This window comes from Onychostruthus taczanowskii, unplaced genomic scaffold (assembly GCF_017590055.1).
Source record: "Onychostruthus taczanowskii isolate IOZ18803 unplaced genomic scaffold, ASM1759005v1 scaffold93, whole genome shotgun sequence".
Taxonomy (NCBI): Eukaryota; Metazoa; Chordata; class Aves; order Passeriformes; family Passeridae; genus Onychostruthus; species Onychostruthus taczanowskii.
Genome location: NW_024507324.1, coordinates 921,944 through 949,133, shown reverse-complemented (window position 1 = coordinate 949,133; position 27,190 = coordinate 921,944). Strand labels below are relative to the sequence as shown.

At 37.0% G+C, this 27,190-nt stretch overlaps 1 protein-coding gene across 1 annotated transcript in view; it reads left to right on the top strand.

The window, feature by feature from the left end:
* The window catches only part of USH2A (usherin), a 372,299-nt gene that overhangs the window by 241,757 nt on the left and 103,352 nt on the right, over window positions 1-27,190 (top strand). The window contains exons 40-46 of the mRNA XM_041426677.1: window positions 1,713-2,341; window positions 11,797-12,131; window positions 15,196-15,318; window positions 17,847-18,010; window positions 19,974-20,183; window positions 21,542-21,744; window positions 23,544-23,656. Coding sequence (XP_041282611.1) covers window positions 1,713-2,341; window positions 11,797-12,131; window positions 15,196-15,318; window positions 17,847-18,010; window positions 19,974-20,183; window positions 21,542-21,744; window positions 23,544-23,656 — 1,777 coding nt within the window. The remainder of the gene's footprint in view (window positions 1-1,712; window positions 2,342-11,796; window positions 12,132-15,195; window positions 15,319-17,846; window positions 18,011-19,973; window positions 20,184-21,541; window positions 21,745-23,543; window positions 23,657-27,190) is intronic.

Here is a 27,190-nt window from a genome sequence, read left to right as displayed (position 1 = left end):
AAAAAAAAAAAAAAAAAAAAAAAAAAAGAGAAGCTTGCTATCCCAATTTTACATCACTGTTTTCACAGACATCACTGGAATAATCCTGATGTATCTCTCTTTGTATGTGAGAGGAGAACAGGGACTTTTGACTGCTTCAGCTGTTACTCTAAAATATAGACGGAGCAACTCCTTGTGCTGGATTTATTTGATTCCCTCCCCCCTTCCCCCCCAACCTCCCCCCACACCCTTTCCCTTAAAATTTATCAGGACTTATTTAACTTCAGGTGAAGTAAATTATTCTTCCTATACTGTTCCTTCTGGTTTGGACACCAGGAATTAAATAATAGTGTTGTTGACTACAACGGAATTCAGCATATGCTATGTCACCTCCCCTGAAGTCTTGGCACACCCACGATCACTAATGAATTTTAAATTTTTGAACCTTTATAATTCCAAATTTAGGTTCCCTCTTCTCCCCCTGCAAATCCCCTAATCTAAAGCTATTTTAAAGAATTACTAAATCCAAGTATATATTTTTTTAAGATTTCAATAAAATGTAATGTTCACAGAAAAATCTCATAAACGTCAAAATTGCTGTGGGCAGTATAGGGGAGAATATAGTATTTTCTTGATCTGCTGTAGCAATTTATAGATTTCAGGATGTGGTTTATAAGAATGCTAAATGTTCTGGAATTACAGCTGTTACTGATCAGTGATTGAGCCAGATTTGTGTTATTGCACCATGTTCATGCTTGTACCTAGAGAGCAGTAAAGCCTCAATATAATAAAAAGCACCTGCATTTTAAATGAAATTTCAATTGAAAAACTTAACAGCCCTTCAAATTGCAGAATTTAACGCAGCCCAGTAAAGCTTAAATAACACTTTGCCTCCACAGGCTGAGGGTTTTGTATTCAAGGTGACTTGATTGTGTCGCATGGTGAAATTATTTACAATTAAGGAATTTCTCTGGAGGGCTGCAGAGTATTTGCTGTTCCACAACACCTATGCAGGCATATGGTCGGTCTTTTTGAGTATTCATGGAAGCTCCTGAACCTTTATGATAATTGAATCAGTTAGAGTGCTGAGTGGAGCAAGCATAAAACCTGTTAACCTAAAGGTCAGATCTGTGCATTGTTTATTTATCAGTAGGTGAAAGAGCTAAATCGGCAGCTTCTGTCACAGTCAAAGTAAAAAATCACCTATAATATTAACAGGGAGTAGATAAATTGCAAAAAATGGATTAGAATTATAAACAGAATGAAGTAAAATATTGAATATATAATGACAGATGCAGTAGAGACTTACTGAGCTGTAAAATACACAGCATTGTTATGCCTGTGCTGTTGGTTGCAATTAGTATCTAGCGCTCTAGAAAAACATTCCCAAAAGCTAGAACTGCAGGTCTACTGTAATACTGAGCCACACACTTTCTCCTTATGCAAACAGCATTGATAGGGCACTTTGGGGACACAGGAGGAAAAAGGATGCAGAAGAGGGGGGAGGAGGGTTGAGATGAGGAAAAGCGAGCAGCTTGCCTTTGAGGAGAGAGCCATATCCATCCCCTTAGTATCTGGGCCTATATTTTCCAAAGAAACAGGCTGTTTAGTAGACCTGAGCTCCTTTTCAGATTTTTGAGCCTCATTTGATGAGTACATCTTGCTGATACTGATTTTAAAAAATCACAAATTCCTCTTTCCTTTTTTAAAATTTTGTTTTAATTTTATTACAGAGCCTGGACCTTTAGATCCACCGCTTCTATTGGATGTTACAGCAAGGGCAGCGAGCATCACCTGGCAGCATCCTTTAAAGCCAAATGGCATTATCACACATTATAATATTTACCAAAATGGCCAACTGCATGCTACAGTGCCAGGAACTACATCTGACTGCACAATAGAAGACTTGCATCCTTACACTGTCTATGTGTTTCAGGTAGAAGGATGCACTTCTAAAGGGTGTTCTCTTTCACCCACAACCCCAGAAATACAAACTCTTCCAGATGCCCCTGAGGATATTCCTGCTCCAGGACTCTATTCTGATACTCCAACTTCTGTGGTCATATCCTGGCAACCACCTGCTCGCCCAAATGGTTTGGTAGAAAACCTTACAATAGAGAGAAGGGTGAAAGGAACAGAACAAATCTCAACTGTGGTGCATCTCCCCTTCGGTCAGTCCATGAGCTACATTGACCAGAGCACTGCTCTGAGCCCTTGGCAGAAATACGAGTACAGAGTTCTGATGAGCACCCTGCATGGGAGCATGAACAGCAGTGCCTGGGCAGAAGTTACCACCAGACCTTCAAGACCTGCTGGTGTTCAGCCACCTGATGCAGAAGCATTGGGACCCTATTCAGTCAAGGTAGGAATAATTCTCATTGCCTCATGGCTTTAACATGTTTTTCTTGTAGCGACTGTGTATTTAAGAGAGACATCTACTGGCTGAGCCAACAGACTTCATTGCTGCAGGGATAGTTGAATAATTAGTGTCTGTGCTTTGGCTCAAAAGCATTAGATTCCTTTCCGTTTTTTTTTATTTTTAAACCAGCCTCTGGCATTATATTCCAGTTCATTTTCTTCCTTACACACCTGATGTATTTTCAATATTAAACTTAAAAGATTACTTTTAACTCCCTAATCAAATCAGAAAATTACCTACTACCTTCTCCAAAATTTCAAGACTTCATTAAAATGCTAAGTAATTTTTTTTTTCTGTAATTAAGTGTTCTGTATAATTATCAGATTTTTTTAATGGCTAATGAAATAAAAATAGCATTTTTATTCTCCTGATATATGAAAGATGAGTCTTACAGGACTACATAGGAAGTTTTCAATTTTTCACATCATTCTGTTGGGAATGAACTCTAGAGGACAGGATAACTACCATTGTTTTGGCTTGCATACAAACTTCATTCAAGGGAAATTAGTGTAACCAAACAAGAGGGATTTTTGTAGCTTAGAAGCCTCTTTTGTGTAAATACACACATGCTTCCATGGATTCAGTCTTGTACTAATGCCAAAAGTATTGGTACAGTAGCTTGCTCACCAGAGCACAAAACAAAGGACATTTGCATAAGATTGAAGTTCATCTGTTAGACTTGTTATTTTTTGGTATACATTGTATTTTCAAAAGGTAAACAAAGTGGTGTTACCAATGCAATCTGAATAATCTGAGGGTATGAATTTCAGCAGTAAACGAATGCTGATATTTTTTCTTTGTTCACACAAAATTTTAAACTATAAAAAAATGCTATTCACTATTAGACAAAAAAATCCTGAGCTTATGCAATTATGTTTTAATGTCTAAGGAATTGCATGTTACCTCAGTGTTAATTGCAAATCAGTTCAATATGAGTACAATGGTTACTGTAAGAATTAATAACGATCAACCACTAGTAATTATGATGAATTGCCAGACTGCTTATTGAAGATTTGAGCAATCTACTTCCAGGACTCTGCCCTCTGTACTTCTGTAGATACATCTTAATATTCCCCACAATTTATATAAAAGCATTTTTCATGGATTTGCCAGAAGCTGCAATGCTGAGTAAATAGTAGCTCTAGTTCAATTGCATGCTTCCCTACATGTCCACATTTCACTGCCTGAGCTTTTTTGCATTGGCTTCAACTCTGAGCACAAAGACTCACTGCAACCTTTGAAGCTCCAGTTAATGTGGTAAGAACATAATAATTTTATATCTTACCCCTGTTTTTTTTTCTCCATGTGCATTCAACACTCAATCATAGTTTTAAAAGCCTGTGGGTTATCAGAGATTGTGTCATTCTTCATTGGATGTCTTTTCCCAAGATCAGACGCATGTGTTCAGTTGTAATTTTACTGTATTTTTCTCAACTCTGAGATTAAGTAATCTGCCAGGACTGAAAGTTAGTTGGGTCATTTATTTCTTCTGAAATTTGAATTAAGGCAATGCAGTTTTCCATCTTTAATAATTAAATTTCAATACAGCATTGTTTTTAAGATTTGTTTTCCCTTTCTTACTGAAGAGTTCAGATGCTTGTTTTCCTTCTTTTTGTCCAGCCTGTCATTAATATTCAAAATTTGTTAAAGCTCTTTCATGTCCAAACTGTATGAACTCCTCTATGAATGGTGGTCAAATTTAGTGTCACTGCTGCTTGTGTAGTCTCGGACATGTGTTTTTCACCTGGAGATAAATATTTTTTGGATGTGTTAAGACCAATTTTTGTCAAAGATGCTGAAGCCTGGATGTTTTTATTTCCACTAATTGGTTTTACTGACAGTTTTCATTAATTTTAAATATTTAAGTTAAAATGTTCAAAATAGTTTAAGGTGGCAGCATTGCATTGAGAAAAGTGACTTACATATATGTCTCTCCAAATATATTCACTCCTGAGTATCTCTTCTGCTAAATTCTCTCTGTTACTGTTACAGAGCATTGGTTCTTTGCTGATATTAACATAAATTTTTGTATTTATCAAGTATTTTAATTTACTTGATGTTGCTCCATTTTATATTCTTCATAAGTGATAGAAAGTCAGGAACACTTGGTACAGTTCCTGTGCAGAGAGTATCTCATGGCTGAGATATTACTTTGGTTCTGATTTCTAAGATTCTAAGATTTTAAGATTTAAAAATCTTAAAATTTCTCTCACTTGTCCAGGTCAGCAAGACGTTTATTTAATTTTTTAACATTTACTATTCTAATAATAAATTATTTCTTCTCTCTTTAAAAAATTGAAACAAAGCTGTAGTTGCAGAAGAGCTCATTGCACTTCATCACTGATGAGATAATAGACAAGACTTGCTGCACCCAGCAGTTTTCTCGCCTTCTGCTTGTTTGCAGATGGGAACACTAGAGGAAGTGACTGGGATTTCATCTTACTTGTCGGTCTTCTTACAGATCTGTCAAATGGATTATCTTGCTAGAGGTGGTGTTGTTTCCTTCCCTGCATTTTTATGGCAAATTCATGTAAGAGTAGGAGGGTTCAGAGAGCACTCAGGGCTTCCCTGGGTCCCTAAGGCGGTCTTGCGTGAATGCTGTGTACTGGGGGAGTACCAGAAGAACAAGGGAGCACCTGTTCACAAAATGTTTGGGGACTTTGCCCAAATTCTATAGAACTAGGGTGGAAATCTGTAAACCCACTATGTCCCTTCATCCCAGAAACTGCTAGTTGCACAGACAGAAAAACTGTAAGTATTCTGCAAGGATGGCCTCTTTGTGTTTGAAATGTTTTTTCTGTGTGGAAATAGGATGGATTGCACATGGAATTCCTTTACACTGGTGCCCGTAAAGTCCTAGAAAGGCTTACTTTTCCTCCTCAGTAGCTCAAGCCCAGCACACCTGTAGTGCATATCACCTATGTAGTGTTTAAATGAAATTTGTGGAGTCCTTGGTGCTGTACAGTGCTCTTACCTCAGTGTCTGCAATGGCAAGTCTTAAGCACAGGGTGAAAAACAAGGCATCTCTTTGGGAAGGAGATTTTAATTACCTCTCCCCCTAGAGAGAGCTGTCCTCCCAGGTTAGAGCAGGAGGTTTTGGAAGGGCGCTGTGGGAAAGATTAGCAAGAAGCTCCTTTACCAAGCCACAGTAGCAAATCAATAGAGGCTTTCAGCTGTCAGTGCAACCAATCCCTAAACCATGTGTGCAAATATTTATTTCTACTGAAAACAGAGGGAATTTACAAAAAAAAAAGAGAAATATATTTTCATTCCTTTATTTAGTCATTGAATCAATAAAAATGATTTGAGGATGTGAAGAATTCAAAGTGCTCTAGGATAGTACTCACTTGAGTATATAGCTTATTTTCATAGACCAAAGCTTTCACTCTGCAAGGAGAATATCAGCACTGCAGGTCACTCTCAGAATAAACAGTTCTGATATGTGTGCTCCTTTAACATTTCATTTTAATCAGAATGGACCAATATCTCTCCATAACATTGAACTTGCTTTCCTTTGAGCAACAGAAAGCATAAGGCCGTAGATAATTTTTAAAGTACCCATTTCTGTAACACCTGCATGATATTTTTTAATATTTGCTGAATTGATAACGTTCATGGTAGTGGAGTATAATGCGCAATAAAATGCTTTTGTGGCTGATTAAATGCCAAAGTGAAGTGGAGGTATTCAGCAACTGCAAAAGCCGTTTATTTAGTATATGCCAATGCCATGAACATTATTCCTGTTACACAAGATTTGCTATACCCTAATGTACAGAAGTAGAAACAAAATAGTTTCCTTTTCTTGTGAGGGTTGCAATTGCTGTGCTGCTTCAATCTCACACTTCACACTGATATGACATTCGGGAATGTAGCTAGGTTGAGTGGCTTGATAAAGAGGCTGGTTTACACAGTGAATAATTATTTGATGGAGTTCTTTGTCTAGGAAAGGCATTTTGTGGCTGGGTACACTGAACTAAATTAACTGTATTATGCAAACATTCCAACTTTGGCCTTATAACTTTTGGTAGGGGGAATTCCCTTTTGCTGCTGGGGTTCTTCCTTGACGATTCTGGCCTGGAAAAGGCAGCTGCAATCTTAATTACTGGCTTAGCCAGAGACTTGCTGCCTCATATTGCCTGTATTGCTGCCCCTCACTGATGACTGCCACCAAGTGGACTACTGACAGATAAAAACTGCAGCCATTTCCTATCATCCTTCATGTAACTTTTTTCTCAAGGTAGGAGTTGGCATGAGTTGTGCATAATCCTTATGTTTCTCTCCAGGGAAAACATTTTTTTTCTTTTTAGTATTTATAAGAGTTTATAAGAGAATGGTTTTCTCCTGGTTGGTTGGAATAAATACCTCATTGAAATATAGTTCTTGTGCTGTGTTATTCCTTCATAACATCATTTAAAGAAACTTCCTGCAATTTGATTAGATACAAAATGAGAAGAGTAAAAAAATTATTATTACTTCTCTCCTAATATATGTTATATATGTTGCCTGTGAGGAATGAAGGACTGTGGTGATTCTGTGTCACCTAATTGCTATTCTAATTTCTTTTTTTTTGTTTGTTTTGCATATTGATTCAATAATGCCATTGATTTTCCATGGATTGATTATTTTTCTGAAGTATTTCCTCGTGAGTTCTCTGACTGAGGAAGGGTTATAGGCTTTTTAGTTCAATTGTCATTCATGTTTGTTGTTACCCACAAGATGACAGTGTCTTACTTTGCTGTTCATCTGCCAGTGTGTTCTTTGTATAGAAGAAACTGAAGCAGAGAAAGCTGCTATTCCACCCTCCAGACTGAACAATGTCATTAGTTTGCTGTCACAGTATTTTCAAGAGTTGCCATCTGTACTCTCAGTACAGTAGATTATCGTTTATTCCAACAGTGATAAACTTTTCTGGTAGTTTTTCTCAAATTTCACTACTAAATTGGATATGCAAGTGAGCAAACACAAATAAACAGGTCTCTATTTTTATGGTTGTCTTCTGTTCTTCATTAGCCCAGAAGCTGGAGAGTGGACTGCTAAATGTGTGTTGTTCTGTAAATAGGCTGGGATTAAAATACACAGGAGGAAGATTTCAGCTGTAAGGAGCAGATATCACTGGCACATTTAAAGCAACATACCCAGTAGTTACAGTTTGAGTATTATGCATGACAAAGAAGGTATTTTCTTTATCTTTTTTCCATTTCCCACAGAATTAGTTATAGGCACATGTTCTAGAGCTGGTGTTTTTTGTCTCACACATTAATGTTTGCTGTCCTAGGAAGTTGATTCTGATTACAGAATGTTGGATGCAATGCTAATTACTCCAAGGTCACTGAAGTCAGTGCTAACAGTGAGGTGATCCTTCAGTGTTCCTCCTCTGCAGGTCACTCTGTGGCAGAGAATGAGGCTGTGAAGACCCTTCCTATGTTCCAGGTTAAAACTCTCTTGTAGTATTTCATTCTCCAAACACTTTGGTCTGCAGTCAGACCTGAACATAATTTTGAGAGTAGAAACAACCCTGATTCCTATGCTGTGTCTGCTAAAGGGAGATGCAGCATGCCCAGGTAACACCTTCATGCTGGGAAAGGGAAAAGAAAGGGCTTGGACTTTGTTTACCACCCTTCCAGTTATATGCAGGTATGCCTGGTGCATTGGGGAATTGTTTAGGAGCGATTAATCCTTATGTGAAGATTGCCTTGTAATGCTGCTAAGGTCAGGGAGACCTTGGTTAATTTCACACGTAAGTGCTGCTTGAGTGACTTAGGATATTCCAACACGCATAGCAACAACCTTAACTTGCACACTAGAGGTTTTCCACATGTTAGGACTGTGATTTCTTGCACAGCTTGCTCATTTGGTATAGATTTTACAGTGGGGTTCCATCGGCATCATCCCTCTGCCTTTGATAAAGTTGAAACTCTCTAGTGTTGGTGTTCAGGATCGTATATGTTCTTTTGTTTTTCCCACTAGTCAAGCAAAGTCCTAGGAGTTTTTGTAGTAGCAATCTGTTACTGCAAACTTGATCATGCTGTTCTTCTGTGGTAGTCCTTGCTGCAGCTGACTGTAACTCATGTGCAAAGTTTATGAGCAGAACTATCAGTGACCTTTCTCAGAATTTACATTTCCAGTATGATCCTGGCTCTTGATTGAAGCCACAATAATTTCTGTTAAGACAGATAAGAATTTTGGAGGAAATTATTCTCCTGACTATTCTGGGGGAGCTGGGAGATTGTCAGAGGACTAGTCCAGTGGCTGGAATGCAGAATTAGGGTAGCAGGTCTTTGTTTGGAGTTTTGCTTCTTTCTGATATGTCATTTAATCTGGGATTAAGTCTTTCTGTCTCTAAAACTGGAATAATATTTGCAATTTGAGACTTGCAATGTGCTTTGAGACCAACAGTGAAAAGCTCTCCATAATGTACTTATTACATTCTGTTTGTAGAGGTTACAAGCAGTATCTAGGAGAAATGAGAATAAAATGAAGCCAAACACACTGATTTAAAAGCAAACTGTTGAAACCAGGCCTGAACAGTAAAATAGCTTACATGTGCCAATGCCTCTCCTCAGATAGCTCAGAATTAAGTTGCAGGGTTCCAACTGCTGTCAAAAAAGGAAAAAAAATTCCAAGGTTATAACTGTTTAATGGGGGGAAAATGGCTAATTTCTGTCGCTTTAAATTTTGTGGTGGAGAAAATAAGGTCCTTTGATCTTTAAATGAAAGCTTCCAGAGTCATTACATTGAATCAGTTAATCTCTCCCAGTAGTTACCTTATTCTCCCTTCCTCATGGGCATCCTCTTTCATGGTCTCAGTGCTGAGCTTCAAATCAATGAACAAACTGTTACTGCTTCCAGCACAGCCTGTCTAGTGAGCTTTTCTGCTTTCATGCATTGCCAGTCTTTTACCTCAAACTTTGGCACGTCCAAGAGGAGAAGAGGTCCAGTAGTGCCACATGTATGTTAACCAGGCTGGCTCCATCATCTTCATTTATGGGTCAGGCAGTTCCTTGCCTCTTGACAAAAGATGTTCATGAGGGATTGCATGTCCTGTCATTCCCAGGTGACACAGGTAATTCTAAGCAGCTGAAGTGACACAGCAGGGTTATGGAGCATCCTTGATCATCCCACTACTTAGTTTAAAAAATTATTAACCAAAGCAACAGCAGATCTTCCACACCCAGACAAAAATAAGTTGCACTGTGTGTGCTGCTGGCTGAATACAGTCTTTGTTCAGAATGGTTTTTATTTCTCTCAGAAAAAAGAAAAAAAAAAAAAAAAGAGAGAGAGAGAGAAATTTCTCACTGTAAGCCCAACAAAGTATATCTATTACTTACAGTATGAGCTACTGTACCTGTTAGAGTACAACAAATGCTGTGAAGTAGCACCTGAGAGTTTTTGGAGGTGTTACTAGCTAGGGCGCACACTGTGTGAAACTCAGGAGCTGAGGTTATGGAGCAGCCTCTGCTCTGCCATTAATCTGTTCCTTTATGTGAAGGTGTTACAGTGTGTGGTGAATCCTGCACAAGTTGTGTTAGAGTAATTTTGTAGGTTTAGACATAAAAGTTAGGCATCAAAAATAAAATGTGATTAGAAAATTACTCATCCTCTCTTTGAGAAAATAAATTTTGGTACAAAGTGAATGTTTTGAGACAATTTTATCTTCTGGGACAGTGGCACCAGGTATTTTCCAAAGCATTTTCCAAAGCATTTTTTGTGTAAAATTTTGCACTGGTTTATCTGTGGTATTTTCTTTATTTGTTCGAACATGATTTGGGGCCAGAAGCAACAGAAATCTGAATACAGCATTTGATAATTAGCCAGAGCTAAGCCTTTCCTATGTGGGCACCAATAATCTTGGTTTTGCTGTCTTTACTCAAGATCACCCTGTTTCTAATTCTCTGTTTAATAGTATTCCAGGATCTGTTATCAAAATCCTTCAGCTTTCTCCAGCACTTTGCTGCCAGCTTTCTTACAAGTCTGATGGCCTAAGAGGTCCTTCTGTACCTAAAATATAATATTTTGTAATCTCATTTTTTTAAAAATCATTTTATAAATCACGCTTCTCTGTTTCGAGGGCCCTGTGTAATTGTGCATATACATTTTTAAAGATGGTTATTTTGAAAACTATTAAGGGAAAAGTTCAAATTAACTGAAACTAAAGTATTGTGGTATCACTATTTAACACTTCAGTATTTTCTTTGTTTTATGTAGGTTTTAGACATATACCTAGGTTTTAGGCATATCTAGGTTTTCTCCATTTCTGTGTTCTTTTCTATGTTGGATTCAATCCTTAATTATCTCATGCCTGGGAGGAAAAGAGACAGCAATTGTTATAGATGAGTGGGTAAACGGCAAGGAAAACAGTCCCAGAGCAAAGCAAAGCTCGTGTGCTTCCTGCATTGGAATTTCTGGGGAAATGAGTATTGATAGATGCTTTTACACTACCTTTATGAAACTTTGAGATTCCTAATACATGTTAGGTTACATGTCCTCGTTGTGCCAGTCTGAAGGCCCCTCTATTGTGGTACCATGGCAAAAAGCCGTAAAAAAATTTAGAACATCCATGCACTTTATAGTGCAATTGTTTGTCTGTGATTCTTCAGTGGAGCTGGTAAGAATAAATATATATATAAATGTGTTATCGACCCCCTGCCTCAAAAAAAACTGAAAACTTAAAAAATCTCACCTAACCTCAGTTCAGTAAGAACAAAACCACAGTAAGAGTAGCAGTATGTATATGTATATGTATATGTATATACATGCATGTGTGTGTATAAATCTAAAAAAACCATGAATTCTATATGTGACTTCCAATCTTTTTGCAATCAAATTTTCTCAGTATAATTTTATAGTTCTTAAAATGGAAAATTGTCCCTGTTCTTTGTCTGATACTTACCAGTGTAATTTGTTAATTAAAAGTAAAAGGGAAAACCTGCCTATTTAATTATATGAAGAGTGCAAAAACATTTGTTTTCTTATAGGAGCTAATGCAGTTACATCTTTTTGAAAACTGTGGAAACACAGAGTAAAATTTGTTTTCACTCTGCCACTGGTGGTCAAGCACACCAGGTAATACACCCTAAGAAAATAAGTGACAGTGATACTTATGATAAGAATTGTCCTTCTGCATCTGAACATCTCATGGAATTTTGAGTGACGTGGAGTGTTCACATTTTATTGTTAAAACAAAATAATAGATTTTTCAATGGTTACAGCTGGTACTATGTACCTCACTAAAATTAATGATTAGATTTCTAACTGATTTCCCATTAAAAGTCTGTTTTGATTGAAAAGAGCATCTTCAGATCCCGCTTCTGTCCATCTGTAGCATGCTGTGTCTGTATTTCTGCAATGTGACTGTAAGAAATCTCTTTTTTTAATTTTTTTTTCCCCGCCTCCTTCAGGTCTCCTGGAAGCCTCCTCTGATTCCGAATGGAGAAATCCTGAACTACGAGATTCGCATGCCTGACCCACGCATTGTCATCGCTGGGAACCCTTCATTGAAGCTGAGCCATTTGGTCACCAACCTGGTCCCCTACACGAACTACTCGGTCACGGTGATAGCTTGCACTGGAGGTGATGGCTTTCTAGGAGGCTGCACCGAGAGCTTGCCCACAAGAGTGACCACACCCTCGACAATTCCTCAGAGTGTCAGTCCCTTGTCTGTGACTCCAATCAGTGAATCCTTTATTGCCATCTCTTGGCAACCACCACTAAGGCCCAATGGGCCCCATCTGAAGTAAGTTGAGACTGAGGGAACAGTTTGCTTCTCCTTACCTAAATCTGACTCAGCAAATTCCATGTGATGCAGACTTCATCATGTGATCTCTTAATTTTGGATTTTTTAAAATTCCTCTTTAGGGCTCAGACAAGAGTCAGGATTATTCAGGGCAAGTGTGTTGTCTGTGCTGGAAGGCTCTGGGTCTCAGATCAGTGCTGTCTGAAAAACCAGAAGGAGCAAGCACAGGACATATGCAAAGTCATAAGTGGTTTGGGCTGCAGCATCGGCCACTTTTTGGTGACGAGTTCAGGCAACAAGTTCCACCAATAAAATGACAAGAAAAAGAAGAGATCTTTGTAAATATGAGTAATTAACACATCCAATATTCTCAATACTCTGGGTTATTCCACATGAAGAGAAAGTGACCATTTGGAAGGATGATGACATGAAATAATCTTCCAAAATTAAGTGATGAATAAATTTTAAATTAGACAGTGCATGAGAAAAATGGAAGTTGAAGGGCTAGAAGTGTGAGGGCATAGCCAAAATAGGAAACACAAGGAAGTGCTGGGTACAGCAGACTGGGTTTCACCACAAGAGCCAAAGAAAGGAATCTTCTCTGAGATTTGTCCAGAATGATGGGATGGGAATCTTGACTTGAATGTTGAGCACTGAACGTGTGTGCGTGTAGATATACATTAAAGAAATACAGATTTGAGTGCATAAAGGCTTTTAAAGACAAATATATATTTTATATATACCCAATAAAAAATGTCAAATCCTTCATTCTAGTGCTTTAACATATCGTGAAACATTGTGCATAGAATTGTAGCTCTGTAGCCCACGTGTTCTGGTTAGTAGCTCTCTTCTAGGTGCACTGATGGGTTCAATAATTATCATGTAGTGCCGTTTCAGTTGCGTATGTTATTACAGCACAGTAGCTTGACTTTTTCTTCAGGCTTAATTAGGGCACACTACAGCTGAATGAAATGATGGTTACTCTACAGTAAAATCTGAAGTTTCAGAAAAGCAGTGTCTGTTATTCTGGGGTTAACAACATGACCATTTTACCATAGATTATTGAAGTAATTCAGCACGACCTACATCTGCAGATTTCATTTCTTTCATGGTGTGCCATGCTGCCCTCAACAAGAACAACCACTGAAGCAGCTGCTCTGTACAGCATGATGGAACAAGAAGTCTGCAGCAAGCAGAGCAGCAGCAGCAGCTGCCAGTGGGGGTGATTTACACATGATCGCCACTCAGTGTTCAAAAAGATTTGATGTTTTTCAAGGCTCGTCCATGAAATATATTGGACAGAATATGCCAGGATGGTTTCCTATAAAGCTGTAATGATCTGTCTTTGGGTTGACACTGATGAACCACTCATGTGAGAGCTGTTCTTGTTATAAAGTCATCTGATTTTTTTTGACAGAGTTGGAGTTTAGTTAGTCTTTGCTATTTAATTTCTGAAGTTATAATCCAAATTTCTGCAGTAATTCAGTTTGGCATCACTAAGTGGCACAATGCTTGCTTGTACCTATTGAGGATTGCTCCCTAAACTCAAGGGCAAAAGTTGTTGGAAGTTATGCATGTACTCCCTAGCTGCTATGGAGCACAGGAAGTGTCAGATCTCTCATAAGAGCATCTCAGTTGAGTTCTGGTTTTGTAGCAATCCTAAATCACTGTATGCAGTACCTGTTAAATCTGGGATGGTATTGTCCTTACCAGACTGCAGATGATCTTAACTTAAAGAAGTGTCAAATTACACACAAAGGCATTGGTCAGCATGATAATTACAACAGAGTGGTGACCCACACCAAGGTATTCTGCAGAACAATTAAACATGGAAACATTTTCACAAATGTGCATTTAAAATGAGAGTGTTTAAAATCTGCCTAGGTGCCCATGTACTTCTGTCTAGAATTTAGCAATAAGTGCCTTTCCAGAATGGGAGACAGGGACAAGATGAAATAGAGCAGCTCAGCACTTAAGAGAATCAAGTTATGTATTTAAGGGAATATATATGCATATGACTCTAATTTGCTGGGGTATCAAACTGAAACAATTATTGAAAGAATAAATTAAACAGTCCTGTGGAATGTAATAAAGAGTAATAATCCTAAAGATTTTGAACAAATATGTCTAATTTTCTTTCCTTTAGAGTGTAGTTTCCTTTGTAATCCCTAGAATGATTAGGAAATGCAAACTATAATATTATCCCCTTTAGTTTGTGGCACTAAGTGATCTAATTTTTGTTAAATTCCATAAAGGTTTTGTATAAAAGATGATGGAGAGTGTGTGATGCAGCCTGGGTGGAAAGCATGTTTTCTAAATCAGGCAGTCTCATGGCTGACCTGGTGAAAGATGGGCTTTGGCTGACCTGCTGTTTGGAACAGAGACAGGAATACTGCTTCAGATACCAATTAAAACCAGGATGAAATAATTTGGTCTTTCAAGTTCACATCATGAATTTCTACCCAAACACAAAGGTGCCTTGCTAAGGTGTACAGATGGCTGGAACAGTTAACACATTCTGTGCCTGTTTTCTCCTGTAATTTGCACTGTGGTTATTTACAAACACATTAAGTACAAAGGCACATTTAAGCTACTACTAATAGTAAAATAATAATGGCAGTGCTCTTTGTTTCAGTACATTTGCAAGAAAGAGGCATAATCATTTAATGTTCTGGGGCGACCTGTGCTTATCATGCAAGTCTGCATAAGACACTGTTATGGGCTATTTGGACATGCTCTTGATAACATTTCCACAAAGTTTAAAATCATAAATCATTGAATAAGCTGGTTTATTTTTTTTTTTTTTTAAGTGGGGAATTTTTTTTTTCCCTTTTTAAAAAAGCTTTTTTTTTTTTTTTTTTTCTTTTTTTTTTTTTTTAGTAATTGGATTTTTAAATCAAAAAACATTAAAAAGAATGTTTATCTCAGGAAGTTTACAGCTGTCAAAACAAAATAATGTGTGGCTTTAAAAAAAACCTGGTTGGGTTTTTTTTTTTTTTTTTTTTTTTTTGTGTAATAACATTAGTTGAGATAATCCTGGTGTTCTGCTTGTCTTTTGTGTTAGATATGAGCTCCTGAGACGTAAAATCCAGCAACCACTTGCATCAAATCCCCCTGAAGATTTAAATCTGTGGCACAATATTTACTCAGGAACTCAGTGGTTTTATGAAGATAAGGGTCTTAGCAGGTGAGATTACAAAAACTATAAAAACAAATGCTGGCATTTTGTATAGTGTATGTTTAATAGTTCAAAGTATTTCTTGTGTCTTTATGTAGTGAACATATTAATTATGTAATGAAATATTTTTTGTCATCATCTTTGGTGTTAATCATTCTAATATGCAGGGATTTATTATTAGTGTGTCATTCTTGACTCATACATTGTTTTGCTTTCAAAAACAAATGAACATAAAAGTCTCATGAAATTTTAGCGTGGATATGCTCATGCAATCAAACAATTTAGATTTATGTATAAAGATGCTGTAGATTTGTGTGTTGTCAAAATTATAGCAAGGCAGAATTCATGTTTGAGGGAAAGACCTGAAAATGGTTTTCAGCAATGTTTTTTCACCTGATTTTTTTTGTGTTAGCTTCATCAACATTAAATGCAGGGTATTTAGAATGGGGAAATAGAGTGTGTGCTCTGTTCCTCAGTATGTTAGAGACCTGCTGTGTGGGTAGAGCAAGATATTTACTCTTGATCAACCTTAGTTTCTACATCTTTAATTCAAGGCTATTGCTCCTTAAGACAAAACACACAAAGGAAGAAATTGTAATGCAAGATTCAACATGGATTCTGTATTGGGTTTTTCTAAGTCTCAGGAAAACCCTCATGGATGTTTTCAGGGTGTGCGTGTTCTGTGTGCTGGTGCTTTATGAGAACTCCATGTCAATCACTGATCCTCAAATATCTGTTCTTTCCTTCTACTTCTGTAAAAATTGAGTGAGCATCCCTCCTGAGTGCAATGGGAACCAGAATGTGACCTCTCCTCCTGTCAGGGACACACTGAAGTATGCCGAGGGCTGCTGCCTCTGGCTTGCTTCTGCCTACTAGCTAAAAGTCACTAACTATTGCAACTGTCTGTTGCAAGAACTGCTCACGGAGCTGTTCTTGTACCACTCCTGCCCAAGTGTCCTCCATTTCTTTCTCTCAGCCATAGAGTTGCCCTTGGTTTTAGCTTTGCATATTTTAATGCATCAGCATATTTTAGTGTATGTAGGAGTTGTCAGCAAATCGGAGGTGGCAATACATTCAGACAGAGCCTCAGTGACTCGTCATTAGGCATCATGACATTTTGAGTTGAATGAGCTATGGCCATAAAAGTGTGCCTAACCCTTGGACACACCTAAACACTTCTCCTGGGGAAGGTTCTGCAACCTGCAGCTATGTTTTTGCAGTTAACAACTCAGGAGTTTGTGGCAAGAGAGAAGATGCTCAAGCACTCAAATCTTCTTTTTCCCAAAGGAAAATTCACATATCAGCATTTATTTTCATTTGTCATACTTCAAGCAAGTTTCAGAATTACTGATCTTGTCAGATGGTTTCTTCATTTCTAACAGGCTACAACAGACTCATTTGATTTTCATTGTTGAAAATATGGATCAAAAAAAATGAATCACAAATTCTCATCAGTAAATTTCAAGACTAGAGTACTTTCTTTTTTCTTTTATTGTATGTGTGCTACAATATCCAAGAAAGACCTAAATGTCTGCAAGTGACAGAACAAGCAGAGAGAAAAATGTGTTTTGTATATTTTCCTTGTTTGTCAATGCTTGGAGTTAGAGTTGGAGCTAGTGAGTTCCCATTAAGTTGCTTTCTTCTCAATGAGACTGCTAAAACTTTTAAAAATCTTTTTCTTTTAAAAATCAGGGTGTTCTACTAAAACAAATAAATACAAAATGTAAAGTAAATATACAGTGTGGGTGAGTAATTTTTGTACTGAAATTTCTAGATATTAGGCATTTATTGTACGCTCTTTATTGCATCTGTAGACATTTATCCCACTGCAGCTTCAGTGAAAATTTGAAAAACTGATCCTGAGTTTCTGTCTTTGTGCAGTTTTGTGGGAGGCTTTTTATGAGGAAATTAAATTTGAGATTACAAAATCCCACTTAAAGTACATTAGTATGTCTTTTGCTATAGGGAAGAAATGGTGACGTGGCAGTCACTTGGTTTACTAAATGCACATGTAAATTTAATAAATCTGTCTAATTGGAATATGCATGGTTCTGAGGAAAATTACTTTATTAAATGAGTTTGAACTCCTAGGTGCCTTTTTTTGGAGTGTTTTTGTAGTGGAAGAGTCCTGACTGTGTGGTGAATCCCTTTGGCAAATGAGACTCTGCAAGTTAAAATCAATGGGTTTCCCAAAAGAGGAAAAAAGCCTCATTTGATTAAATTCTGATCCAAATTTTGGCAGGTTGCCACCGCTGTAATTACATATTGAATAGAGCTATAATCTCTCAACACCTCAGAAGCTAAAACTATGAAGAAGTGAAATACTGTGTTTTATTTTTGTTACCATGTTAATAATGCTGAATAATTTCCACAAAATAGATTACTCTTATGAAGTCTTCATTGGTGCATCCCATACAGATGAGTCTTTGTGCAGGGGAGAAGAAACAGCAAAACTTTGGCACAGGCAGAAGGTTTACAGCAAATATTTTTTATGTCTGCATTTTTCATTCAATTTAATTATTTTTAAAATATCTTAGGTACACGACATATGAGTACAAGCTCATAGTGCACAACGAGGTAGGATATACATCAAGTGAAGAAGTGATAGCTACTACATTAGCAGGATTACCAGAGAAGGGAAGTGTCCTCGTTGCACGTGCAGTTAATCACACTGCCGTGGAAGTGGAATGGTCAAAACCAAGTAAGTGTGCTTAGTATTTATTCCAGTAACTAGATGTTAACCTGCCATCACTTACCATGGCCTGCCTTGCTCTCAGAGGAAACACAATCCTTGCCTTGATTTATAATGTACCTAAATGTCCTTGAAAGGAGAGGAAAGAAATAGGGAAAAAGCCGTGCACATTTCGCTCTTTCTCAGTCATGTTTGTATTTATTATATGCTCTTTCTGCAGAATGAGAATAGTGAAAGTGAAGAAATAGTTAATGTAAACTTGTGAGACATGTATAAAGCAGTACTACACAAAATCCTGTTGTCTTTGTGGCCTATTTCATCCCTTTGTATAAAAAATTTACATCTACATTCCTTCACAATGAGAAGATTCCCTTTTTCTTTCTTTATGCTCTGCTCCTTAAAATGAATTTAGCTAATTTCTCTAGTTGGTTTGTTAATACAGCAGCGGGGAATTTCTTCATTACTTAAATGCAAATGATATTGTAAGGACTGGGTGCTGATTTGCAACAAATTTAGTCTCTTTATTTTATAATTGCATGCCTGAAGTGAGCATGCTTATAAAAACTGACAAATGTAATAGATCTGAAGCAGCTCACTGAAGTTTCATTACCTTGGTAATCTAAACCCCTGACCTTCTAGATGTAGGTAATGCAATCTAGTTTTATTTTCATTCATATCTTAGAAATTTCCTCCATATATGTTTGTGAATGTAGAAGTTAAACACCAAGACAAGGCCATTCGCTATTTGAAAACCTCATCATATTTTATTATTTCTTATGTTGCAAATATGCTTATTAACTATTTTGTTTGTCAGTTTTTATAATATCAGTTTTTAAATTAGTTTTGTGTTTTCTTTGGGAACTTGGGAGCCATCAATATAAGTTACCTTGCTGTCTTTCCCTACTGAAAGTTTCTGACTTCTAAGGATTTAGGCCTTGTATCAGTACCACTTAAAAGTGGGGTATCATTTTTGATTAAGAGTTTTGATGACAAACCCATATATTATTAAGACTGAAAAAATGCTTTTGGCTTTTATCAGTGCTCTGCCTCAGTGAGCTGAGTCCTGTTCAGTAGCATGGTGTGTCATTTCAAGATTTTAGTGTTTGTGCTTACAGTTTTCATTGTAATTATACTTTTCATCTCGATGCCTGGTGGAAAAGAAGTTGCATTTAGTCAGACCTGAACTTAAACTGTTTGACAAAGGACAGATAAGATAACAGATGACATCTGAGTCACTAAAATGGAGAAGACTTGCCTGGAATCTGCGCTTATCCGTCAGCGCAGACCAGTGAATATCATTCACTGCGTAGCCTGAAAACTGTACTGTTTTTTCTGTCTTTCTCTGAGGAAGTTAGTGCTGGGTAAAATACATTTTAGAAAGAAATGCAAGGATCTGGGGTTTTTGCCCTGTATGTATAATGCTTCATGGTGTATTACAGCTTTGAGTGTAGATGATGTGCTCATGCTTGTTCTGAAATAATAACACATAGCTTCTCACTGTACTGTGAATGGCCAAAATGTCATTTGGGTAAAGCTGAATGTCACTGGAATTTATGGCACAGGCACAGGTCCTTTATTCATGGCTAGAGGAATAACATAGGATTGGAGTGGGCTCTGGGAAGTGTTTGAAGGGACGGAGCAAAAAGGCCTGCACCCCACTCCTTGCAGTGGGTTTGGCTTATTAATATGTTTATTCCATTGTCTTCATGGGGATGTCTAGAGAAAGCAAGCTTTCTCCAGTATTGGATAGGATGATGAACCACTAATGATTTTGACAAAGTAGGGAGAGCAGTCTGTGTCACTTTTTAGAAGGGTGAGATTGGAGGCACTTGATGGAATCTTTCCTTTTTTTATAAATAAGAGGTTCTGCATTAAAAATGATTTACTCTTCACAATGAATGTTGTTGATAAGAGACTTGCTGACTGAAAATTTCCCAGTTGATGTCCCAATGTTTTTCCTTTCTTTTCCTAGCACTGCAGGATTTACAAGGAGATGTTGTTTACTACACCCTCTTCTTGAATTCTACTGATGAGAGAAGATCTCTGAGGGTCCAGGCTGATGTAAACTCTGTAGTCATAGATGATTTGCAGCCTAACACAGAGTATCAGATATTTTCTCAAGTTTTTAATGGAGTCCACAGCATCAACAGTGAAGTTGTGCATGTGACTACCTCAGATGGAGGTTGGTTAGCAGTGAATGCAACTTGGGTTAAAATCTGAGAATTAAATTGATTGATTTTTGTCAGGGTTGAGATCAGTCATCCTTCCATTATAAAATTTCCGGTATAAAAGGAAAAAGGTCTAAAACATTAAAATGCTTAAGTGCTGGTTGTCATCATGTGGTAGATCAATAAACAGCCCCACTGAGACAGAAGCAAAAGCTCTAATAGCAGATATTAACCCAGTTTGTTCTCATCTTCTCCTGCATATTCCTGTCTGTGTGCACTAAGTTTGGAACTGAGTTCATATCAATAAATGGTGGAATTTAGAAACAATTAAAGGGTTTTTTAAAAGATTTGCTCTGTGAAGCAATGTGCTTTTGACATGACAGATGTACGTAAAGCCTTTCCTGAGTCACTAGAAACTCTGGGTGCAAGTTCAGCCACTAAGAAAAGTCTTTATGAGTCATTTCTATGCCAGTGGGCAAGTGCAGAGCTGGGGGCAGAGGTTGAGGATAAAATAATAACAAAAAAATTGTGCATCTGAAATGTGTTTAGAATGGTCTTTCTAATCTTTTTGCTTTATAAAGTCTCATTATAAACATTATAATGTCATTACCTCAGAAGCAAGTGTTCCAGGTCATTAGCAAAGCACTTTAAGGGAGGATTCCATTTCCTTTCTCATGCCAAAGGTCAGCACCTTTTGTTTATAAAATAGAATTGATGGTAAGGGCAAGATTCTTTCTTATGATAAAAATAGGCCTTTGCATAGTTATTTCTGACATGCTTAGATAATTATGTAATTTAACGCTAAGGAAGGTGTCGGTTTTTTCCTTCTTTTTTTTTTTTAAATAAATGTTAGACTTCATCATTACCTAGAGTAATCAACATTTGAAACCATTTACATAATGGCAATATTGCATATTGCTTCATCTATAAGGCTGATAATGTCACGTTCCATCAGACATAAGGTATTTTGGTCTCAGGTTTTGCTTTAAAAGCAAAATGCTCTATTCTTTCTTTTTTTCTTTCTTTTTTTTTTTTTTTTTGAAGAATTAGGAATGGGGAGACATAAAAATAATATTTGCATGTTAGCAGTGCAGATGTGTGAGTAATTTATCACCATATCTCACTGGCCACATACTACTGATGATTGACACTGTGCTGCTGGTATAAAGCATTTTACCATCAGCTCTCATGATTTCTAACTGAGAGTGTAATAAGCCAATTTACAGAAGACTACAGACTGTGATAACTTCATCAGAGGAAAGCAGATAAGCAGTGAACCCTTTGCTAAACCTAAATACTAATCTGCATTTGGTTAAACAAGTGCTTTTGCAGAGACAGCTGGAGTTTATTCAGTTTCTTCCTTTATTTCTAGAGCCTGAAGGCTTGTTCCCTCCAGAGGTTGTCATCATCAACAGTACAGCTGTACGTGTCATCTGGACATCGCCTTCAAACCCGAATGGTGTTGTCACAGGGTACTCTGTCTATGTAAATAACCGGCAGTACAAGACTGGAATGGGCGAGCCAGGATCCTTCCTTTTGGCAGATTTGTCTCCCTTCACTGTGTATGATATTCAGGTTAGAATATATTTTCTGGGTTGTGTGACATACTTTAATTTTACTTATTTACTTCTAATTGGATTTCCAAGAAAAATATTGTTTCATAAATTTCTTTGTACACATGGACATGTGTTTGCACTGATGCTTGTGTGCATATCCATACAAGGAATATATTTATTTTTAGCATATTTTGGTTTGTGTACACTTTTCATGACAAATTTCCATTATCTCCTTTTTCAAAGTGTCAAAACTCCATTTACTTTCCCTTAAATGCTCTGTGCTTCAGCATTAGCAAAGTCCCAACATATATTACAAAGAGGCAAAGATTCTACTCCTACTCATTAAAAGAAAATTGCAGTTGTTTAAGAAACATCAGTTGTGCATGATATACCTGTACAGTGAAATAATTATGTTGCATTTGACACCCCATTATCAATTTTTTTTCCTTATCCTTTTGAGGAGGCAGCAGAGCTGATCTCTGAAATCATCACAGTACTTTTTATGGTCTTGATATGTGCAATATTTTTTCTTTGCTTTTCCCTTTCTCTCTCTTTGCCTTACTAGTCACATATCTAGTGAAAGGCAAAAAAACAGTGGGCAGAAACATAATAATAAAAAAATAAATCTTTCTGTCCTGACTTCGTATTAATCTCTTCAAGAAATGGATTTTGACACTTAATTGTAATTATTCCTGTCTATTTCATGAAGGTTTGGTTTACATTATTATGTATGAGATAAACTTAGTAGTACCTGTATACGTAATTCTGAAAATTTGCAGCCAGTTACTCCATGCCATAAATAAACATCACAGTAACAGGCACACTGTAACAGATTTCCATGTTCCAGCCCCTCTGAAGCAGCAAACCTCCATCCATGAATACACATATGACTTTCTGAATGCCACTTGGAAACACATTTGTCTTTTCTCAATAACAATGCAAATTCAGTGTACTGCCTCACTTATAGACTCTCTATATTAATTTACCATGGCCACCTTCTGTTGCTTGAGATGTTAATTATTCTTCTCTTCTGCTGCGCTAGTATTTATATCTGCATCAATGTGATAGGTAAAACCAAAATGAGATGCCTTTCTTTTTTTTTCCTTTTGATTCTTTTTCTTCTTTTCCTGCAAACAATATTATCTTCGATGCATATGCATTTCACTGGTAATCTTACTGCATTATTTTTCATTTTCATGCTTTTTTTTATTTGGAGTAACTTCCCTTTTGACAATACAGAAACAATGTTATGATCCTTCACTACCTATTTCACTTTTCTTAGTTTAATCCCAAGAATTGAAGGAATATCAATTTATTTCTGCGACATGTTTTCATAAAAAATTTTATCATTTCTATTTGCATTTCTTATGTTTAATTTACAAAATAGACATGAAGGAATAGGACACACTAAGGAAAAATTATTTTTGTTTTTATTTCAGAATATATAGTAGGAATAGAAAGATTACTCAAGGCCTCAAATGAAAGCACATTTTTTTCAGTATTACGTACCAAGGTCTACATATACACACAGACAAACAAGTTCACTGCAACTCTTTTGGTGATAATTTAATAGAAAACAGCAATTAGTGCCAGAGGGCTGCATGTACCCTTCTTTTGAAAATGGTGTGGGAAAATGTGATACAGTGCAGTATATCTTTGGCAGATATACTTACCTCAAAGCTGCAGTATTTTCCTGGTTGTATGGAATCTCTTAAATAGAAAAGAATTAAGTCTTGGGTGAAGAGAAAGTCTAAACATGTAGTGGAGCTGAAAAATTTCTGCAGCTGAATTTGTGAACATCCTGTTCCTCTCCATCAGATTGAAGCCTGCACGGTGTATGCCTGCGTGAGGAGCAATGGGACCCAGATCACCACTGTGGAAGATGAGCCAAAGCAGCTGTCAGCACCCATTATTCACATAATTGGCCCAAGGTACTGTGCTATAGGTGGCTTTCATGTATCAGGGACATTTGTAGTGAGAATGGGGACCAGAATGTAAAGTTGTCTTTTGAAAATGGAATAAGGTCCATGAAAGAATTCAGTATGCACTTTGAAAACATTTTTAGTGGTTGTTATCTTTGGTCTTGGAGTTTTTTCACTGAAAGATCAATCAAAGAAGTTTCACCCTTGGTTGATTGTACATACCCATTTGGGTATCACTGTGCTGTGATAATAAATAAGGCATTAGTGGAAATAGTTGGGAGAAGAAGTGTAGTGGAATGAAAATTATCACATTCTGCTGTCAGTTAAGAAGAGGAAGATTAATGTTCAGGGAGCAATGTGATGCTGATAATGGAAACTTAGAATAATTCTTGCTAAAAAAAAAATCACCTATCACAGCAGTAAGAATTAGTAAGCTATCTGAAAAGGCATGCATATCTATGTCTCCTTGAACCACTGTTTGCAAACTGCCTACCCACTACATCCATAGGCATGGGCAAACTTCTCAATTGTAAAGGGAGCATCAAATTTGCAGTCCTTAGAAGCAGCCAAATAGTAGCTTATACAGTGATTCTTTGGGAGTTAATAACTTCCAAAGACAAAATAAAACTCAACCTGCAAACACATTTTTCAGAATTACACCAACAGTAAAGCAGTTAACCTCCTGTATTTGTGTTATTGTTCCTGTGATTTTCCTCTTCTGGTGGAGTATGCTCATTAGCAGTGTTTCTTTCATCAAAAGAAAAACAAATCTTTTGAAAATAACTAGTATCTAACATCTGAGCTGTCAGAAATGGCCAACAGAATGGAGTTGCTTCTCCAGTCTCTTAAGGACTTCAGCTTCCTGTTTGCTATTTGTATGTTTTGCTTGAATTGAGTATTTGTCTCTCTATAAGGGTGAAATTAAGCTTGCTATTTTTCTGTCACACATCTAGATACAGTCAAAGCTTGTTTGATGATAAGAACCCAATTCAGGATCTCATCTTTTGCCCTTGGCTTTAACTTATGTATGCCTTTTTCTGTACTGTCTGTACTTGTCTGTACTGCAAACACTTATGCATGTTTCTGCTATTACATATAGACTAAATATGTCATAACACATGAATGCAAAAGGATCAAAAATGCTTTCCTACTTTATAATCTGCTCAGACAGAAACAGACTCTGTTTCTACACTGCCTTTTCCTACATGTCATATTATCATCAGCTGTTCTTATATCCCAAAAGAATACTAACTACTGATCGATTGCCCAGTCATGTCTGGCCATGGCCTACATGTGCCCCAGGTAGTTCATTTATTTGCCACGGTGGATTTGCTAGAGTGGAATTTAATCAATAGCTAATTCATTAATTCTGGTCCTCGAGTATGTAGGGATTGAGCAGTATAAAAATGACTGGCTGGCTTCAGCTTTGATTGAAATATGACAAACACTACAGCTGACAGCCTTGGCAGGTGCTGGTCTGAATATGAATTTTGCTTATTTATCCACTGTAAAAGAAAAAGCTTGAGCAAAAAAAAAAAAAAAAAAAAACAACCCAGTTGGTATGGACAAGAGGACATTTTAATACTTACCTGTCATCAGAGAGCAAAAAAAGACATTTCTAGGTATAGGCTAGTATAGGCTCATGGGATACCTGAGATATAATAAAACCTGTGCAGTTTATTGTCTTTAATTGAAATCATGAAGTTTTCCCCTCTTCTGAATCAGTTTGGGGGGCTGTATTATTAATGAGAATGCTGTCGGAGAATGTCTTTGTAGCATTCACAAATAATTGTTTTAAAATTTGCCTCAAGGTGATACATGACAGAAATTATAATTTCACCCACCGACTTAGAAGTCTTTCTGATAGCAACTCCATCCATGCTTTTCTAATGAAGGTTATACCACCAGAGCCATTATAAATACCTTACTTTTCTACCCCATACACTTAATAACTCAGCTTCAGGCTGAAACTTGGCACAAAAGGTTGCAGTCTGATATAATTATTATATAATGCCAGACTTCAAATAGAAAACAGTGTGGCACCCAGTCCTGGAGTCCTAAGTCAGGTTCTGTTCTTGCCTGCATTTAGGGTTTTTGGGAGGAGTGGTTGCATTGACCATGTTTAGGTAGAAACAAATGCTGCTGAAATCAGATACATTTGTGGTTTATTTTGTTTTTAATTACGACCTCAGTGTTTGACTCTGTAGACAAGTATCCTATTTTATTGCACAGTTCAGAAAGTTTTCTGAGTACTGAATGCATGTGGATACTGACTGAAAGTTTGGGTAGTGGATTTAATTCTCATGGTGTGTTGGAATGTAGCTCATTCCACTTTAAAACACTCTTCTTCTTTCTCTTTTTCCTTGTAATACAGCAATTCTGTTGCATGCCTAATGCAAAGGTTGATGGTTCAGAAAGCACCTTGGCCTAATCTAGGTAATCTAGAGAAAATCCCTCACAGGTTCATGAAGAGAGGGCCCTTTAAGTATCTTGGGGGGAACCAGAAACCCTGGACAGGGTGTAATGGAAAGCTCACAGAAAATAAGGCCATGGGAAAAAAGCTGGGTGAATTCTTTGGCTTGGTGTTCAGTATCATGGGACTTTAAAAGGTTGCTATATCTGTTGCTGTTTGTGAGTGAATGAGGAGGAGAAATTATTTCAAATGAACATGCCAGTGAAAAAGATTTCAGGAAAAAATGGGTAAAACATAGCAACAAATTATTAGAATTATGGTATTTGCTCATGAGTTCTAAAGGAAATCAAATATGAAAGTGTCAAACTGCTGTGCCATGTTAAAAAACCTTTAAATTGGTCTCATTGCTGGACAAATGGAAAGTGAGAAAATGTAGTGCAGATTTCAGCAAGGGAATATTGGGAATTAAAGACCAGGGAATCTCATTTTCCATACTGGGAAAATGGTCAGAAGACACCTCTTTGGTCTCCCTACCCTAGTCATGGGGAACACGAAGCACTGAAAGGTTTCTCCTGGAAGTTTGTAGCAACAGCAGAGGTGTGATGCCATTTATCAGCATGTCTGGACTGTGTCATACTGCCTTCTCTAATTATGTCAGCCCTGCATCCACCATGCAGCAGGTACTTAACTCCTGTACAATAGTGCTGCAGCAGTTGCTCAGTATGTGTGATCTCCTGATGAGGGAAATATTTCACCTGCTAGTCATTAATAATAGCAGTGTTCCCTATCTTAAGACTGTCAAGTGAATCTTGTGATATTTTTTTTAATTTTTTTTTTTTTTTTACTTCCAGCTCCTAAAAGGCAAAGTCATTAAATCTTTGATTTTTTTAATTTAACTCTTGCATGTGATGAGACTAATGAAACATTCATTATCAAGTTTCTGAAGAGAAGCCTTGATATATCTTTAATCTTCATCATTTAACTTTTACTACTGTATTGAGAAAAAAAAATAAAATCAGGAGTCCTTTTCTGCCTTATGGGCACTTGGAGCTGGTGATGAAGCAGGCAAACCCCAGAAATATATTTCGGAAGTCTGTTTATCAATATATATCTGAAGCATTATCAAAATA